Source organism: Macaca thibetana, chromosome 3 (genome assembly GCF_024542745.1).
Source record: "Macaca thibetana thibetana isolate TM-01 chromosome 3, ASM2454274v1, whole genome shotgun sequence".
NCBI lineage: Eukaryota > Metazoa > Chordata > Mammalia > Primates > Cercopithecidae > Macaca > Macaca thibetana.
In genome coordinates this window covers 23857426-23876513 of record NC_065580.1, presented here as the reverse complement: position 1 = coordinate 23876513, position 19088 = coordinate 23857426, and the positions used below count along the sequence as shown (strand labels likewise).

Here is a 19088-nt window from a genome sequence, read left to right as displayed (position 1 = left end):
AAAGACACATGCACACATATGTTTATTGCAGCATTGTTTACAATAGCAAAGACATGGAACCAACCCAAATACCCATCAATGACAGACTGGATAAAGAAAATGTGGCACATATACACCATGGAATACTATGCAGCCATAAAAAGGAATGGCATCTGCCAGGCATGGTAGCTCATGCCTGTAATCCCAGCACTTTGGGAGGCCGAGGTGGGTGGATCACAAGGTCAGGAGTTTGAGACGAGCCTGGCCAATATGGTGAAACCCCGTCTCTACTAAAAATACAAAAATTAGCCAGGCATGGTGGTGGGCACCTGTAGTCCCAGCTACTCGGGAGGCTGAGGCAGGAGAATCGCTTGAACCCAGGAGGCGGAGGTTGTAGTGAGCCGAGATAGTGCCACTGCACTCCAGCCTGGGCAACAGAGTGAGACACTGTCTCTCAAAAAAAAAAAAGGCATTTGTAAACTGTCATGACCCTGGTGGCAGCATAGCAGCGAGAACGACCAGAGTTCACTCTCGTGGCCATCTTGGTTTTGTTCCTCAGAAAATTAAATGTCGTCAGAAGACTGAGAAGCTCAGGAGGATGAATTGCTGGCCCCAGCAAGTATTTATGATGGAGATGAATTTAGAAAAGCAGAATCTGTCCAAGGTGGAGAAACCAGGATCTATTTGGATTTGCTACAGAATTTCAAGATATTTGTGAGCGCTATCTGCTCTATGGGAAGAATACCGTGGCAGCATGATCCTGTTAGCCTGCATGCAATTTCTTAAGGAAGAGACCCTACTATACCTGAATATTGTCTCTCCTTTTGAGCTCAAGATTGGTTCTCACAAAAATGTGCAGAGAAGGACAGCTCAAGCCTCTCCCAACACAGACCTAGTTTTTGGAGGAACTTCTGGATCTGATACAGACCAAGAGGAAATTGTGGACGAGACAGCTGTGCAGGATGTGGAATCATTGTTAAATATGATCCGGGAAATGTTGGACTTTGATCAAGCTCAGCAGATAAAATGCTTTAGTAGTAATTTGTTCCTATGCAATATCTGTTTCTGTAACAAGCTGGATAGTGAATGCATGTACTTCTTGGAGTGCAGGCATGTGTACTGCAAAGCCTGTCTGAAGGACTACTTTGAAATCCAGATCAGAGATGGCCAGGTTCAATGCCTCAACTGCCCAGAACCAAAGTGCCCTTCGGTGGCCACTCCTGGTCAGGTCAAAGAGGAGCTAGTGCAAGCAGAGTTATTTGCCTCTTATGACCGCCTTCTTCTCCAGTTCACCTTGGACCTGATGGCAGATGTGGTATACTGCCCCTACCCATGCTGCCAGCTACCTGTCATGCAGGAGCCTGGCTGCACCATGGGTATCTGCTCCAGCTGCAATTTTGCCTTCTGTACCTTATGCAGGTTGACCTACCATGGGGTCTCTCCATGTAAGGTGACTGCAGAGAAATTAATAGACTTACGAAATGAATACCTGCAAGCAGATGAGGCCAATAAAAGACTTTTGGAACAAAGGTGTGGTAAGAGGGTGATTCAGAAGGCACTGGAAAAGATGGAAAGTAAGGAATGGCCAGAGAAAAACTTCAAGAACTGACCATGTTGTAGAACTCCCATAGAGAAATTAGATGGATATAACAAGATGACATGTACTGGCTGTATGCAATACTTCTGTTGGATTTGCATGAGTTATCTCTCTAGAGCAAACCCTTACAAACATTTCACTGATCCTGCTTCACCACGTTTTAACCAGCTGTTTTATGCTGTGGATGTTGATGAAGATATTTTGGAAGATGAGATTGAAGACTAGTTAACTACTTGCTCAAGATATGGAAGTGGATTGGTTTTCCCTAATCTTTTGTCAAGTACACAAAGTAACTCTGCAGGATATTTAGAGTACTATTCATTCACTCTTCCTGTGTAGAAGATATGGAAGAAAAGGTTTATATTTTCATGTGGTACTACTGAAGAGGGTGCATTCATATATTTTTTAATGTAAATTGAGAAAAATTATAAGCCAAGGGTTCAGAAAATGAAACTACAGAATATTAAATATTATAATGTGTCCAAAGCTCTGAGTAGTTAAAAATTAAATATTTATTTCCTTCCCCAAGCTTTACGTAAGAAGAGGGGTCAAGAGTTAAACTTACAGACCCTTTGTCTCTGAGAAGCATCCCTCTAAGACATTCTGTTGGAGCTCCCTCAGTACTACTCCTTACAACCGGGGTAGGTAGAAGAAGCCTTATGAAAATTATACTGAGAATCTGATCTCGTTTACTCCACATTAATCACATTCCTACCAACCTAAATTTCTGCCAAGTCAGTTCTCTGGAGGAAGCCCTTTACCCTGTAACTGACTGGATGATCCAGTGTCATTTTGACCTGCTTTCCAGAATGGAAATTTATAATAATTTTAAAATATGTTTTAATACCACAAATGCTGTGGGGCACTTGATATTTATTAGTAGTGTATATGGTCCACTGGTTTCAGGCCAAATCTAGAATTTAGTGATACTGGCTTAGAAGAATTTAAGTTCTATTCAACTTTCCTGGGTGTTAGAGCCTAGATTCAAAATGACTTGTCTTTGCTACTTTTGTTCCACATTCTCTCTCTTTACCGTTGCTCTACCTTCTATTTGTAAGGACAATTTTAATATTAATTCCAGCAACACATGTTTTTATTTCCTCTGCTGGAATAGGAGAAAGCTTAATATATTCCCAATCTGAATGTTCTTGAATTATCCGCATTTACCACTGTATATGCATATAGTGACAGTATAACCTGTCTGTACCACTGTAGTTCCAGTCCTAATTTTCTGAATTATTTTTAAAGGTCTTCTCTAACAAGCTGTGGAAATTTGGCTTCATGCTCTTTTTTTGCAACAGCAGTGTTTTGGGTGATAATTTTGAATTGATACCTGTTCCTTTTTCTGGGTTTTGTTGGCTTTTCAAAAAATTGTCTTTCCTTATCATTGGTGGGCGGACTTGATAGCAAAGTAAAATTTTTTGGAAAAGAGGACAGAAAAATTAAACTGCAGCTTGAGAACATATTCTTTTTTTCCTACTTTGTCATTGAAAATCGAGGAATCGCTTTTGACTGTTTTAGGTGTGTGTGTCCTGAGTGAGCAAGGACTGTGTTTTTGGATTGTCGAAGAGGATGTTTAATCTTAAAAATAAAAATAAATTTAAAAATCGTCTTGTAATTAGAAAGAAAAAGGAATGAGATCATGTCTTTTCCAGGGACATGGATGAAGCCAGAAGCCATCATCTTCAGCAAACTTAACACAGGAACAGAAAACCAAACACCACATGTTTTCACTCATAAGTGGGAGTTGAACAGTGAGGACACATGGACACATAGAGGGGAACATCACACACCAGAACCTGTTGGGGGGTGAGGGGTGAGGGGAGGGAACATAGAGGACATGTCAATAGGTGCAACAAACCACCATAGCACACATATACCTATGTAACAAACCTGCACGTTCTGCACGTGTATCCAGGTGTTTTTTAGAGGAAATTGATTATTTCCTCAATAAAATATGAACTACCCCAACTCATTCAATATGAAATAGAATATTTGAATACCCCTGTAACTAATAAGGAAATTGATTTCATAGTTTTAAAACCCTAAAAAAGAAATCACCTGGCCTAGGTGGTTTTAGAAGAGAATTTTACCAATAAATTAAGGAAGAATTAGTACCAATTCTATACAATTTCTTCCAGGAAATAGGAGTTTTCAGTTCATTTTATGAAGCCATTATTAGCATGATATCAAAACCAGACAAGGGCAAAACAAAAAAGGAAATGACAGAATAGGATTTTGCATAAATCTAGATTTAACAAGATAAATCTAACAAAATATTAGCAAATAGAATTCAGCTCTAAATAAAAAGAATTATACACCATGACCAAGTGAAGTCTATTTCAGGAATTCAAGGTTAGTTTAATATCCAAAAAGTAATTGATGAAATCCTTCATATTAGCAAGCTTAAGAAGAAAAATCACAAGATCCTATTAATTGGCACATAAATTGGTATTTGACAGAATTCAATACCCATCCATGGTAAAAAGTGTCAGAAAAACATAGGAATAAAGGGGAACTTACTCAACTTAATAAAGTCAATTCTTACCACTTGATATAGTTTGGCTGTGTCCCCACCCAGATCTCACCTTTAATTGTAATAATCCCCACATGTCAAGGGCAGGGTCAGGTGAAGATAACTGAATCACAGGGGCAATTTCCCCATACTCTTCTCATGGTAGTGAACAAGTCTCAGGAGATCTGATGGTTTTATAAATAGGAGTTCCCCTGCATAAGCTCTCTTGCCTGCCACCATGTAAGACATGACTTTGCTCCTCCTTTGCCTTCCACCATGATTGTGAGGCCTCCCCAGCCATGTGGAACTGTGAGTCAATTAAACCTCTTTCCTTTATAAATTACTCAGTATTGGGTATGTTTTTATTAGCAGCATGAGAATGGACTAATACACCACTCTATTGAACATTGTGCTAGAAGTTCTAGCCATTGCAATAAGGCAATAAAAAAATAAAAAGCATACAAATCAGAAAGGAAGAAATAAAATGATCCCTCCTTGTGAAAGATGCTATTCTCTATGTAGAAAATCCTAATAAATTTACCAAAACACACACGCACACATGCGCACGCGCGCGCGCACACACACACACACACACACCCTTTAGAACTAATAAGTTATGCTAGGCCTCAGAATACAAGATAAATGTACAAAATTAATTCTCCTTCTATATATAAGCAATGAACATGTGAACACCAAAATTACAAATATAATACCACTTGAAATATCTGAAAAAAAATACTTAGTTGTACAAGGTTTGTATGTTCAAAAGCATATAACATGAATAAGAGAATTTTTAAAATATCTAAATGAGTGGAAAGATATAGCATGTTCATAAATTGAAAGCCTCAATAAAGATGTCAGTTCTTCCCAGATTAATATTACAAGTTTAACACAATGCCTATCAAAATCCCAGCAAGATCTTTTTCATATATAGACAAGATTATTCCAGAATTTATCTGCAGATGCACTACAATAGCAGAAACAAATTTGACAAACAAGGATAAAGTGGGAGAGATCAGTCTATCTGATTTCAAGAACTTTTATATAGCTAGAGTAATCAAGACAGTAATATTAGAGGAGAAATAAATATATACATCAGTGGAACTGAGGCGAGAACCAAGAAATAGACCACATAAATATGCTCCACTGATTTTGATAGGGAATTCAAAAGCAATTCAATGGAGAAAAAAGAGCCTTTTCAACAAATGGTGCTGGAACAACTGGATATCCATAGGCTAAAAAAATGAACCTTAAACTTACACCTTATACAAAAAATAACTCACAAAAAATCCTGTGTGTATAACTATTTGTAATAGCCATAAACTGGAAATAATCTATATGTCATTGAATGGATGAATTATTAAACAAACTATGGTACATTCATGTCACAGACTCAGCAATTATAATAAGGAATGAACTGCTGATACACAAAACAACATAGATGAATCTCCAATTACTTTGCGTTTACAAAAAAAAAAAGGCTGATCCCAGAAGGTTACATACGGTATGATTCCTTTATGTAACATTCTTAAAATAACAAAATAATATAACTTGATAATAGATTAATAATGGTTGCCAGGAATTAAGAAGGGGATGGGAAAGAAGGAAGCAGGTACTATAAGAGGACAACATGCGGGCAGTGTTCTCTATCTTGACTACATCAATGTTAATATCCTGATTGTGATATTGTTCTATGGTTTTGCAAGCTATTTTGGGGAAATTGGGTGAAGAGTTCATGGGATCTCTCTGTATTACTTCTCCCAAATGCATGTAAGTCTACAGTTACCTCAAAATTTAAAAGGTTAATTGAAAATATAGCTGAAATTCTATGGTTAAAAAATGGAATACTAAAAAAACAGTGATTTTAAGTGGCTGCAATTATTAGTTTACAAAAGCTCCCTCGAGGAAAACTTCCCTCTCTCAGACATTGATTTTTTTACTGGTTATAGAAAAAAATCTCATAGCATATATACTGAATCCATTCTAATAGAATAAACAGAATAGATTTTTAGAGCAAACAACTACTTTACTTTTTAGTGACCATCTACTTTAACTAGATATATAGATAAGAAGCTGGGGCCCAGAGTGGCTGTTATATTAGGAAGGCTGAGGTCAGAGTAGGTATCCAAATGAACATGTCCTCTAGGCATTTAGAAATGCAAGATTGGAGTAGTGCTTAAAAAAAAATCATGATCAGAGATGAAGACTTATGATGGTAAAAGTCTTAAACTTTTAAGAAGTTATGAACTTACTAAAAAGAAAAAATATTATTTGTACTATGATAATATACCTAGGACTACAAAGTAGGTACGTGATGGACAAAAGTTCACATATGTCATTTCTTTTCTAGACTAAATCCAGCTACTTGCAGAAATATAAAGAAATACAGCACATCTTGGACAGCACCCAGAAATCACCCTTTTGTAATCCAAGGGGATGTTATGGCAAACTCTTCAGAATGGGTTCAGTCTAAGCCCCATGGGTCATTGGAAAGTTTATCACCTCTCAAAGGCCCCAAGAAGAATAAACATTCTCAAATCTGGGCCATAAAGAATGAAGACATAAAACCTCTCAGCAGCAAGTGGGAGACTGCTTCTTCAAGCTTTGGAATGGATGCAAATGTTCTAAAATATAAGAGTCTTCAAGCTGAAGAAACTAACCAGCAAAGCTCTAAGCATACAGCTCTCCATCTAACTAAAAATAAGGATGAGCAGGCCAATAAGAATGATGGACAACCCACCTTATATCTGAAGTTCCAAAGGGAGAGTTAATCTAGTTTTATACTGCTCTGAGAACTGTGAATGAAGGATAACATATGCTTATGTGGTAAAAAGAAAAAAAGGAAAGCCCTCCCCTTCCCCTTTCCCTATCTCTCCCCCTACACGTGCATATGCATAAACTACAAATTTTAGATATCCCATCTTCTGTAGTGGGAACATCTTTCAGAGATTTAAAAAGAAATCCAGAGAAAATACGGAAAAATATCAAAGTAGATATTTATATTTAGTTTTTACCAGCATGGAAAAAAATCTCTGAAGTTTTGATTTCTTCCAAAACTACTTATGCATTTAACACCAAAAAACTTAAGAACTCAACGTAGGAATGACATGTAATATGTCACTGATTTTTAACCTCCCTACTAGACACTTTAATGAATCAGTCAACAAACATCATTTCCTGATTTTCTGTTATATCATTGGTGTGCTAGGAACCATTTCTCTCTACTAGGAGATTACCACATAATTGTACGGATAAAACATACCTGAATAAAATGATTACAGAATAAGATAAAGTGTTAAGTTGTGCACTTCCAATGATTAGAAAAAATACTGTATATTAAAAGTTACCAGTTGCACAAAGCAAAAGTGTGGCACAAAATGGCACTGAAATGCATGGACTATGGTTTAAAATAGTCATTTTATTTCTCAAAATGTAGCAAAGCTATAAAGATGTACAGTTTCCTTTACAGAAAATTAGTTTACATCTCCAGCCATTTATTCATGTGGACACTGGAGTAAGTCCAGCACCTCAGTTTGTCATTCATAAGGCAGTGAGCACTGGCAGGAATTTGTGAAGGACACGCAGAGGAGCAGGTATGTCAGGCAAAAGAGTCAGGATGGATGTGGTAAGTAAGAAAACAGAATCAAGCAGCCTTGGGTCATACGTCAACAATGGCATCCATTAGAGGATGAGGCTAAGCAGAGAGAGGGTCAGGTAGGAGAGGTACATTAAAAATACAGGCCACAGCCTAATTACGGCTGGGTAGAACTATGAAGATCTGGGGTTGAGTGATCTACTTTCAACAGTATTTCTAGTAGCTGAAGAGTTTTCAAGGAGAGCCCGCTGCACTGTTAAAAGAGTAACTATTATATTTTAAAGGACCATGACCATAGATTTCCTCAGGAATCTTTAACATCTGGTGGGAAATAGCTACCTTCTAAACACATTAAATGGTGCTTTGGAGGCAAGTATCCTGGTTCTCAGAGAGTACCCCAACTTTTGGTATAAAATTCTCATTCTCAGTGATTATCTTGGGCAAGAGCAGAAGTCTACTGGCTTTTGGGATGCCCTCTGCCAGGTAGGTGCTTGGGCTTGGGAGAGCTGGAGGTTAATGTTCTGGATCATAGCATTTATTATAGCTGACTTTGGGATGGAGTAAGAGTACTCAAAATTCAGTTGGCATTATCCACATAGATCAGGACAAAAGCCTAAACTCTGGGAAAATATTTATTTTTAATTCAGTGAAATGTCATTTGAATCTTCAATTGTCTGAGTTTGAGACTGTAAACTCTGGAATTTATTGTCTTTGTGAATGACCAAAAAAGGTGATAAACCAGTTTCCTGGAAGATGAAGGGATGCAGAGATATTACCTAAACAATTTTACCTTGGTCCATAATTGCACTCCTTGTATTTGATACAAATATAAGATGTTTTATCCAAAGTAAGAGGATTGGCAGTCCACTTCCTCACTATGCTACAATACTTTCAGTTTTCTGAGCATGCCACTCTCTCATAAAAGCCACTTATTCTCTCGGCCCAGCATCTCCTTCACCTGGCAGCCCCTACTTCTTTAAGATTCAACTCAACTGCTGCCTTCTCTGACACACCTTTCATATATTTCCATAGAAATTTAAAACAACTATGATTAATATGCTGACAGTTCTAATGGGAAAATTGGACAATGCAAGAACAGATGGATAATATAAGCAGAGAGATGTGAACTAAGAAACAAACAAACAAAAATGCTAGAAATCAAACACTGTAACAGAATGAATGATGATGGACTACCCAACAGGTGAGACACAACTGAGGAAAGAGTCAGTATGCTTGAAACAATGTCAATAGAAACTAGTAAAACTTAAATGCAGAGCAAAAAAGCATGAAAATTCCAAAATATCCAAAATATCCAAAAACTGCAGGACAATTTTAAAAGGTATGTAACATGTGTAATGAGAATATCAGAAGTAAAAGTAAAAAAGGAACACAAGAAGTATTGAGGCAATAATGACTGAGAATTTCCCAAAATTAATGACACCAAACCACAGATCCAGAAAGCTCACAGAATACTGGGAAGGATAAATACCAAAATAATCAAAGACCAAGAAAAAAATCTTGAAAAAAAAAAACAGGAAAAAAACACCTTATGTATAGATAAGCAGGGATAAGAATTACATCAGACATCTCTTCAGAAACCATGCAAGAAAGGAGAGAGTGGAGTGAAATATTTAAAGGGTTTAAAGAACCACTGTCTCAGCTCAGGCTGCTGTAACAAAATACCATAAACTAGACTGCTTAATGAAACAATAGAAATTTATCTCAGTTCTGAGGCTGGCAAGCCCAAGATCAAGATGCTAACAGATCCATTGTCTGGTGAGAACAGTCATCTTGGTTTGCAGGTGGCCCTCTTGTATCCTCTCATGGTAGGGATAGATCATCTCATGTCTATTATGACCACTAATCTCATTCATGAGGGCTTCACCCTCATGACCTAATTACCACCCAAAGGTTCTGTCTTCTAATACCATCACACTAGAGGTTAGGATTGTAACATATGAAATTTGGGGGATGCAACATCGGACCACAACAACAACTGACTACAGTTCTGTATCCAGTGAATTTGTCCTCCAAAAGCGAAAGAGAATTGGACTTTTTCGGACAAACAAAAATTGTGGGAATTTGTCACCTCTAGACCTGCTTTTTTTTTTAATGTTAAAAGAAATTCTTTAGAAAGGATGAAAATTATACAGGTCAGAAATTCTGGCCTATGTAAAGCAAGGAAAAGCAATAGAAAAGGAATAAATAAAAGTAAAATAAAATATTTTATTTTTCTTAATTACCTATTCAGAAATTATAGCCTATTGATAAGTGAAATGAATAGCAGCAATGTTGTAAGGAATAGGAGGGAGGAATTGGGAATACCCTGTTATAAAATACTTGTACTACCAAAAGAAGTAAGTGGTATAGTGTTATTTGAAAAAGGATTAGATTCATTGTAAATGTATCCTGTAAATTCAAGGGTAAAAAAGAAGTATAATTGATACACTAAAATAGGAAAAAATTAAATCATACAAAATATTCAACTTAAATAGAAGGAAGTAGAAAACAAGTGGAAGACAAAATAATAAAAAAACAAGGTAATGAATAGAAAACAGTAACAAATGTGGTAGATATTAATTCAGCTATATCAATAATTACATTACAAGTAAATGGTCTAAATACAGCAGCTATAAGACAGAAGACTTTCAGAATGGATAAAAAGGATCCAATGTGACTCGTATGTCATAAAGAGATTTTTATTCGAACTTTTATTTTAGGTTCAGGGAGTACATGTGCAGGTTTGTTGCATGGGTAAATTGCATGTTGTGGGCATTTGGTATATCACTCATGTAATAAGTGTAATACACAATAGGTAGTTTTTCGATCCTCACCCTCCTCCCACCCTTCACCTTCAAATAGGCCCTAGTGTCTATTGTTCCCTTCATTGTGTCCATGTGTACTCAATGTTTAGCTCCCACTTATAAGTGAGAACATGTGTCATTTGGTTTTCTGTTCCTGCATTAATTTGCTTAGGATAATGGCCTGCAGCTTCACCCATGTTGCTGCAAAGGACACTATTTCTTTTATATGGCTGCATAGTATTCTATGGTATATATGTACCACATTGTCTTTATTCAGTCCACCATTGATGGGCATCTAGGTTAATTCTATGTCTTTGCTACTGTGAATAGTGCTGCAGTGAACATACACATGCATGTGTCTTTATGGTAGAACAATTTATATTCCTTTGGATATATACTGCATAATGGGATTGCTGGGTCAAATGATTGTGTTTTAAGTTCTTTGATAAATCTCCAGTCTGCTTTCCATGGTGGCTGAACTAATGTACATTCCCACCAACAGTGTGTAAGCATTCCTTTACTCTGCAACCTCACTAGTTTTTTGTTGCGGCTGTTGTTGTTGTTTGTTTTTTTCTTTGCTTTAACAATAGCCATTCTGACTGTTGTGGGATGGTATCTCATTGTGATTTTGATTTGCATTTATCTAATCATCAGTGATGTTGAGAATTTTTTCATATGCTTGTTGGCCATGTGTATGTCTTCTCTTGAGAAGTATCTATTCATGTCCTTTGCCCTTTTTTAAAAAAATTGGGTTGTTTGTTTTTTGCTTGTTGATTTAAGTTTTTTATAGATTCTTGATATTAGACCTTTCTTAGATGCATAGTTTGCCAATATTTTCTCCCCTTCTATAGGCTGTTTACTGTGCTGAAAGTTCCTTTTGCTGTGCAGAATCTCTTTAATTAGGTCCCATTTGTAATTTTTGTTTTTGCTGCAATTGCTTTTGTAGTCTTCAACATGAAAAATTTGCCAGAGCCTACGTCCAAAATGATATTTTCCAGGTTTTCTTCTATGGTTTTTACAGTTTTAGGTTTTACATTTAAGTCTTTAATCCATCTTGAGTTGATTTTTGTACATGGTGAAAGGAAGGGGTCCAATTTGAATCTTCTGCATATGACTAGTCAGTTATTCCAGCACCATTTATTGAATAGGGTGCTCTTTCCCCATTGCTTGTTATTGTTGACTTTGTCAAAGATTAGATGGTTGTAGGGTACATTATATCTGGGTTTTTAACCTGTTCCATTAGTCTGTCTGTTTTTGTACCAATACCATGTTGTTTTGGTTACATAGCCTTGTAGTATAGTTTGAAGTCAAGCAGTGTGATGCTTCCAGCTTTGTTCTTTTTGCTTAGGATTGCTTTGGCAATTCAGGCTCTTTTTTGGATCCATATGAATTTTAGAATTGTTTTTGTTTTCTAATTCTGTAAAAAATATTGTAGTTTGATAAGAATAGCATTGAATCTGTACATTGTTTTGGGCAGTAAGTCCATTTTAACAATATCAATTCTTCCTATTCATGAGCATGGAATATTGTTCCATTTATTTGTGTCATTTCTTATTTCTTTCAGCAGTGTTTTAAAATTCTCATTGTAGACATCTTTCACCTCCCTGGTTAGTTGTATTTATAGGTATTTTAATCTTTTTGTGGTTATTGTGAATGGGATTGCATTCCTGATTTGGTTCTCAGCTTGGGCTTTATTGATGTATAAGAATGCTATTGATTTTTGTATATTGAGTTTTGTATCCTGAAACTTTACTGAAGTTGCTTATCAGATCTAGGAGCCTTTGGGCAGAGACTATGGGGTTTTCTAGGTATAGAGTCATGTGATCTGCAGAGAGATGGTTTGACTTCATCTCTTTATTTGGATGCCTTTTATTTCTTTCTCTTGCCTAGTTGCTCTGGCTAGGACTCCCAGTACTATGCTGAGTAGCAGTGGTGCAAGTAGACATCCTTGTTTTGTGCCCATTTTCAAAGGGAATGCTTCCAGCTTTTGCCCATTCAGTATGCTGTTGGTTGTAGGTTTATCATAGGTGGCTCTTATTATTTTGAGGTATGTTGTCTTGATCCCTAGTTTGTTGAGAGTTTTTAACATGAAAGGATGTTGAATTTTATCAAAAGCCTTTTCTGCATCTATTAAGATGATCAATAGATGCAGAAAAGATTGTTTATAGTTCTGTTTATGTGATGAATCACATTTATTGAACTGCATATGTTGAACCAACCTTGCATCCACCTTGATTGTGGTGGATTAGCTTTTCGATGTGCTGCTAGATTCGGTTTGCTAGTAAGTATTTTGTTGAGGATTTTTTCATCTACGTTCATCAAGGATATTGGCCTGAAGTTTTCTTTTTTCATTGTGGCTCTGCCAGGTTTTGGTATCAGGCTGATGCTGACCTTATAGACTGAGTTAGAGAGCAGTCCTCCCTCTTTGATTTTTTGGGATAGTTTCAGTGGGTTTGGTACCACTTTTTCTTTATATGTCTGGTAGAATTCAACCACGAATCTGTATGGTCCAGGGCCTTTTCTGGTTGGTAGGTTTTTATTACTGATTCAGTTCCAGAACTTGTATAGTATGTTCAGGATTTCAATTTCTTCCCAGTTCAATCTTGGGAGGTGGTATGTTTCCAGGAATTTATCCATTTCTTCTAGGTTTTCTAGTTTGTATGCATACAGGCATTCAGAATTGTCTCTGAGGGTTTCTTATACTTTTGTGGGGTCAGTGGTAATGTCCCCTTTGTTATTTCTGATTGTGTTTATTTGGATATTCTGTTTCTTCATTAGTCTAGCTAGTGATCTATCAATTCTACTTATTCTTTCAAAAAACCAAATTTTGGTTTTGTTGATCTTTTGTGTGGTTCTTTGTGTCTCAGTTTCATTCAGTTCAGCTCTGATTGTGCTTATTTCTTTTCTTCTTCTAGCTTTGGGGTTGGTTTTCTCCTGTTTTTCTAGTTCCTCTAGGTGTGCTGTTAGATTGTAAATTTGAGATCTTTCTTTTGGATGTTGGCATTCAGTGTTATAAACTTTACCCTCAATCGTGCTTTAGCTGTGGCCAGACATTCTCATATGTTGTATATTTGTTTTCATTAGTTTCAAATAATTTCTTGATTTCTGCCTTAATTTCATTGTTTACCCATAAGTAATTCTGGAGCAAATTGTTTAATTTCCATGTAATTGTATGGTTTAGAGAAATCTTGGTGTTGATTTCTATTTTTATTGTGCTTTAGTCTGAAAGAGTGGTCAGTATGATTTCATTTTTTCTTTAATTTCTGAGAATTGCCTTATGGCCAAGCATGCGGTTGATCTTAGAGTATGTGCCATGTGCAAATGAGAAGAATGTATATTCTGTTGTTGTTGGGTGGAGTGTTCTGTAGATGTCTGTTAGGTCCATTTGGTCAAGTGTCAAGTTTAGTTCCAGAATAACTTTGTTAGTTTTCTGCCTCAGTGATATGTCTAATACTGTAATGTGTCATGACATTAAAAGAAGTTGAATTGCTTGATATACACCATAGATTGAGATCTGCAGCTGCATTTGCCCACTATTTCAGACAGACAATTTATTTCATAAACAGATAATGTAAACTTAATGGTATCAATAAATACATCAAGTACATGGAAAGTACAGTTCTTTCCATGTATTTGCCCTTCCTTATGATTTTAATAGTTTCTTTAGTTACTTTATTGTAATATGGTATGTAATACATATACAAAATATGTGTTATCAGCTGTTTGTTATCAGTAAGGCTTCTGATCAACAATAGGCTATTAAGTTTTGGGGTTTCAAAAGTTATACATTAATTTTCTTCTTCCTGGATAGCTCAAGGGTCAGCTGTATTTGTTCACAGATACCATGACTGTCTTTGTAGAAAACGCAAGGAAATCAATAACAACAACAAAAACTGGGAGTAATAAGTGATAATAGCAAGTTGCAAGACACTAGGTTGATATACAAAAGTCAATTGCTTCTTATATGCCAGCAATGAACAATTGGAGTTTGAAATTAAAAACACATTGCCATTGACATTAGCATCAAAAAATAAAAAGGAAATACTTAAGTATATGTCAAGATCTATATGAGGAAAACTATAAAACTCTGATAAAAAAAACTACTAAAGAATAACTAAATAAATGGAAAGATAGTCCATGTTCATAGATAGGAAGACTCAATATTGTCAAGATGTCACTTCTTTCCAACTTGATCTATAGATCCCAATTCAAATCTCAGCCAGTTATTTTGTAGATATCAACAAACTGTTTCTAAAGTTCATATGGAGGGGCAAAAGACCCAGAATAGCCAACACAGTATTGAAGAAGAACAAAGTCAGAAGATGGACACTACGTGTCTTTAAGACTTACTATAAACTGGGTGTGGTGGCTCATTCCTGTAATCCCAGGACTTTGGGAGGCCAAGGCAGGATGTTCACTTGAGGCCAGGAGCTTAAAACCAGCCTGGGCAACATAGCAAGACCCCGTTTCGGCCAGGTGTGGTGGATCACGCCTGTAATCCCAACACTTTCGGAGGCCAAGGCGGGCGGATCATGAGGTCAGGAAATCGAGACCATCCTGGCTAACATGGTGAAATCCTGTATCTACTAAAAATACAAAAAATTAGCCAGACATGGTGGCGGTCTTCTGTGTCCCAGTTACTCAGGAGGCTGAGGCAGGAGAATGGCGTGAACCTGGGAGGCAGAGCTTGCAGTGAGCCGATATCATGCCACTGCACTCCAGTCTGGGTGACAGAGCAAGAGTCCGTCTCTAAAAAAAAAAAAAAAAAAAAAAAAAAAACCCTGTTTCCACAAAAATAAATAAAAAGAAAATTCTAAAAACGGACTTACTATAGAGGTACAATAAGCAATACAGTATGTTATTGGCAAAATAACAGATCAGTGAACAGAAAAGAGAGACAAGAAAAAGATCCACATAAATATAGTCAACTCATCTTTAACAAAGGAGCAAAGGCAATACAAGGGAACAAAGATAGTCCTTTCAACAAATGGTGCTGGAACAACTGAACATCCACATACTGCAAAAACAAACAGACAAACAAACAAATCCAGACAGAGACCTTAATGCCTTCACAAAAATTAACTCAAAATGGATCACAGACCTAAATGTAAAATGCAATACTATAAATCTAGAAGATAACATAGGAAAAAAACTAGACTGCCTTGGATATGTGTAGGAATTACATGAGATATCTCTGTACCTTCCTCTCAATTTTCCTGTGAACCTAAAACCGCTCTAAGAAATGAAGTGTTTAATATAGAATTTTTTTAAAAAACTGGGCAGAGATCCAACTCTAAAACAGCACCCTGAGGAGCTTCTCACCCACTCCCCAGCGAGGGGCAGGGAGGGGAACCTGGTAGAAATATTTTTTAGAAAAACCCATTTAAAGTTTCTGAAAATTGTCCGAAGGGCATACATCAAATAAAGACATATTTATTCAGAAAATTTACTAAATTCCTGTAAGAAAAGTGAGGGTCTGTGGTACTTAGCTGTGACCCACTCCTTCCCTTCCCCCATGTTCAGCAGAAGGGAAACTCCACTGTGGGAGGATATGGCCAAGAACACTGGGATCACAGTCCCTCCAGCTCCCAGTCAAGGGCTATGGTATCTCCTCTAGGAGGAGAAGGCTGCCAGCGTTTCTCATCTCCCTACCTCTGTGCTGCAGAGACAACATTTAAGGCTAATGAGGCCAAGAGGTCAGGGACTCTCTTCCTCCACTCAACCATAAGGCAAAGGTGCAGTGGGCTGGGAATACTGGATTCCTGGTCACCTTTCCTCCAGCTACTTCATAGGGTGGACGTTCCATGCCAGGAGAGTCAAGTTGAAGTTGAAAAGACCAGAGGCTACTACCCCACTCAGCACCATGCTCAAAAAGTAGATGGGTCACTCTAGAAGAAGCAAGCCACTGTCACCAACCCCGGGTCCAGAGCAGTGGCTCAAATATGTTGCCCAGGGGAGAGGCATGCCTTAAGAACAGAGAGCTCTGAAGCTGTCCTCAAGTAAACTGACTTGTTTGGAACAGAGTGTGGGGAAGTTCAAGGTTAAGAGTGCTGCCAAAAACAATGGAGATTTTGATGGTAAGCAATTAACAGGAAATGAGTAGCTTGATAAAAGCATCAAGCTCAACCATAGGCCAGCTATGTTGCCAGAGAACCACTGAAAGATACAGTAAGAAATAACCCTCTTGGAGTAAAAACAAAGAAAAGAAAAAGGGAAGATAAAGAATAAGAAAGAGGCCAGACGCAGTGGCTCATGCCTGTAATCCCAGCACTCTGGGAGGCCGAGGCAGGTGAATCCCTTGAGCCCAAGAGTGTTAGACCAACCTGGGCAACATGGCAAAACCCCATCTCTACAAAAAAAAATTAATAATGATAATACAAAAATTAGCCAGGCATAGTGGCACCCACCTGTAGTCCCAGCTACTCAGGAGGCTGAGGTGGGAAGATCACCTGAGCACAAGACGTCAAGGCTTCAGTGAGCTGTGATCATACCACTGCACTCCAGCCTAGGTGACAGATACACCCTGTCTCAAAAGAGTAAAAAAAAAAAGAAGAAGAAGAAGAACAGAGAAATATTTTAGATCTCCAGTTAAAAATGGCAAACTGGATACACATTCAATTTTGCTCCCTCCTAAAACCACCAAAATAATTTATTTTTTAAGGCATAAAGCTGAAAGGATGACAAGAGAGGAGACCATTTTGGAAGCTAGGAAGCATAACAAATTTAGAGTTCTCAACAAAACAAGAAAGCTAGACATAATGGGACGAAACCCCCAAAATTATAAAGGAAAATTATTTTTAACCTAAAATTTTATTTTCAGTCTAAATTTGATCACATTTGAATAGATCAAGTTAGAATGAAGGTATTTTCAGTTTTGTAAGTTCTCAAAAAATTCTTTTCAGTGTACCCATTTCTCAGGAATCTGGGAGATTTACTCTCCCAGAACTGAATAAATGGAGAAAGAGAAATGTCTTTGATGCAGGAAGCAGGAGATCCAACCTAGGACAGAAGTAAAGGGAATCCCCAGCATGGTGTTGATGTGAGAATCCAGGACAACAGCTGTGTGTGGTGTCAAGCCCCAGACTGGGGCAGGTTGGAAGGGCCTGAAAAGCCTTTCTCAGGAAGATACAGAATACTTGATGCATAGACATTATTTCATAGAAGATTTGATAAACATTTGAGGGTTGGATTAGTGTTAAGTAATAGAAAACCAAGCAAACAAACAAACTTTTTTAAAAAGGCAATTATCTTCAGAGAAGATCAAAAGTTATGCAGGATAGGAAAAGTAATCTGAATTTTTCTACATGGTTCAGCTGCTGTAAATGGTATTTACAGGCACACCTCGGAGATATATTGCAGGTTCTGTTCCAGACCACTGCAATAAAGCAAGTATTACAGTAAAGCAAATCATACGAATTTTTTGTTTCCCAGTGCATATAAAAGTCATGTTTATACTATAAGGTAGCCTATTTAGTGTGTGATACTGTTATGTCTTAAAAAACCTAATGGGCATACCTTAATTTAGAAATACTTTGTTGCTGAATAATGCTAACGATCATCTGAGCCTTTGCCTTCACAACGTTTAAGACCTAACATTCGGCTTATCTTTGCTCTCACAAGGCCTTCCTCACTGAGCTTAATCATTTCTAGCTTTCAATTTTAAATGAAAGACATGTGACGCTTCCTTTCACTTAAACACTTACAGGCCATTGTAAGGACATTAAGTGGCCTAATTTCAGTATTTTTGTGTCTCGGGAATAGGGAGACCTAACGTGAGAGGGACATGGAGGAATGTCCGGTTGGTGGAGCAGTCAGAACATACAAACAATTATCAATTAAGTTCACCGTCATATGGGTGCGGTTCGTGGCACCGCAAAACAATCACAATAGTAACATCAAAGATCACCATAACCAATATAATAATAATGAAAAAGTTTGAAATGTTGCAAAAGTTACCAAAATGTGACACTGGGACATGAAGTGAGCAAAGGCTATTGAAAAAATGGTGCCAATAGTCTTGCTCAATGCAGGGATGCAACAAATCCTCAATTTGTAAAAGATGCAGGATCCACAAAGAGATGCACAATAAAATAAAGTATACCTATGCATATTACAATATTGTAAACACTGAATATTGATTTAAACAAAACTATAACCAATTTGGATAGAGGAGGAAGAGAGGAAGCATATTTCTGGAACACGCAGTTGGGAAGAAGAAAGCTAAATCTTCACCTTCTATGGTTGGGAGTAGTAGATTATGCCTGAAACTGAAAAATCAAGAAGTATCAATCCAAGCATGTTATTTAGAGAACTGAGGTAAATGCCTAAAGAATGAGCACAGGTGAAAGTGCTTGCCTCTGAAGAAGAAGACAGGGAGAGTGTGGGACTGCCGATTTTCATACAAGTTTTGAAAAACTATTTGACTCTTTGAAAACTAGGTACATGGTAACCTTAAATAAATTTCATAAATATAAATATGTTTCTATCTCTTCTATATTACTTCACTCATCAGTATTGAGTTTTCAGAGTAACTACTTTATATTGGTATCTAAAAGTTAATTTTCTCTGTCTTAAAGGCTAGACTAAATATACAGAAAT

At 37.1% G+C, this 19088-nt stretch overlaps 1 protein-coding gene and 1 pseudogene across 7 annotated transcripts in view; both read left to right on the top strand.

The window, feature by feature from the left end:
* The window catches only part of AGBL3 (AGBL carboxypeptidase 3), a 136758-nt gene extending 129381 nt beyond the window's left edge, over positions 1-7377 (top strand). For 5 of the 7 annotated variants that reach the window (XM_050782390.1, XM_050782391.1, XM_050782392.1 and 2 more), the window contains one exon: positions 6442-7377. In XM_050782390.1, the coding sequence (XP_050638347.1) occupies positions 6442-6564 (123 nt within the window). In that variant the 3' untranslated portion in view covers positions 6565-7377. The remainder of the gene's footprint in view (positions 1-6441) is intronic. The other 2 variants (XM_050782394.1, XM_050782396.1) reach the window with 2 other exon arrangements.
* On the top strand, positions 547-1898 carry LOC126949686 (E3 ubiquitin-protein ligase RNF14-like; annotated as a pseudogene).
* Positions 7378-19088: the final 11711 nt, after the last annotated feature.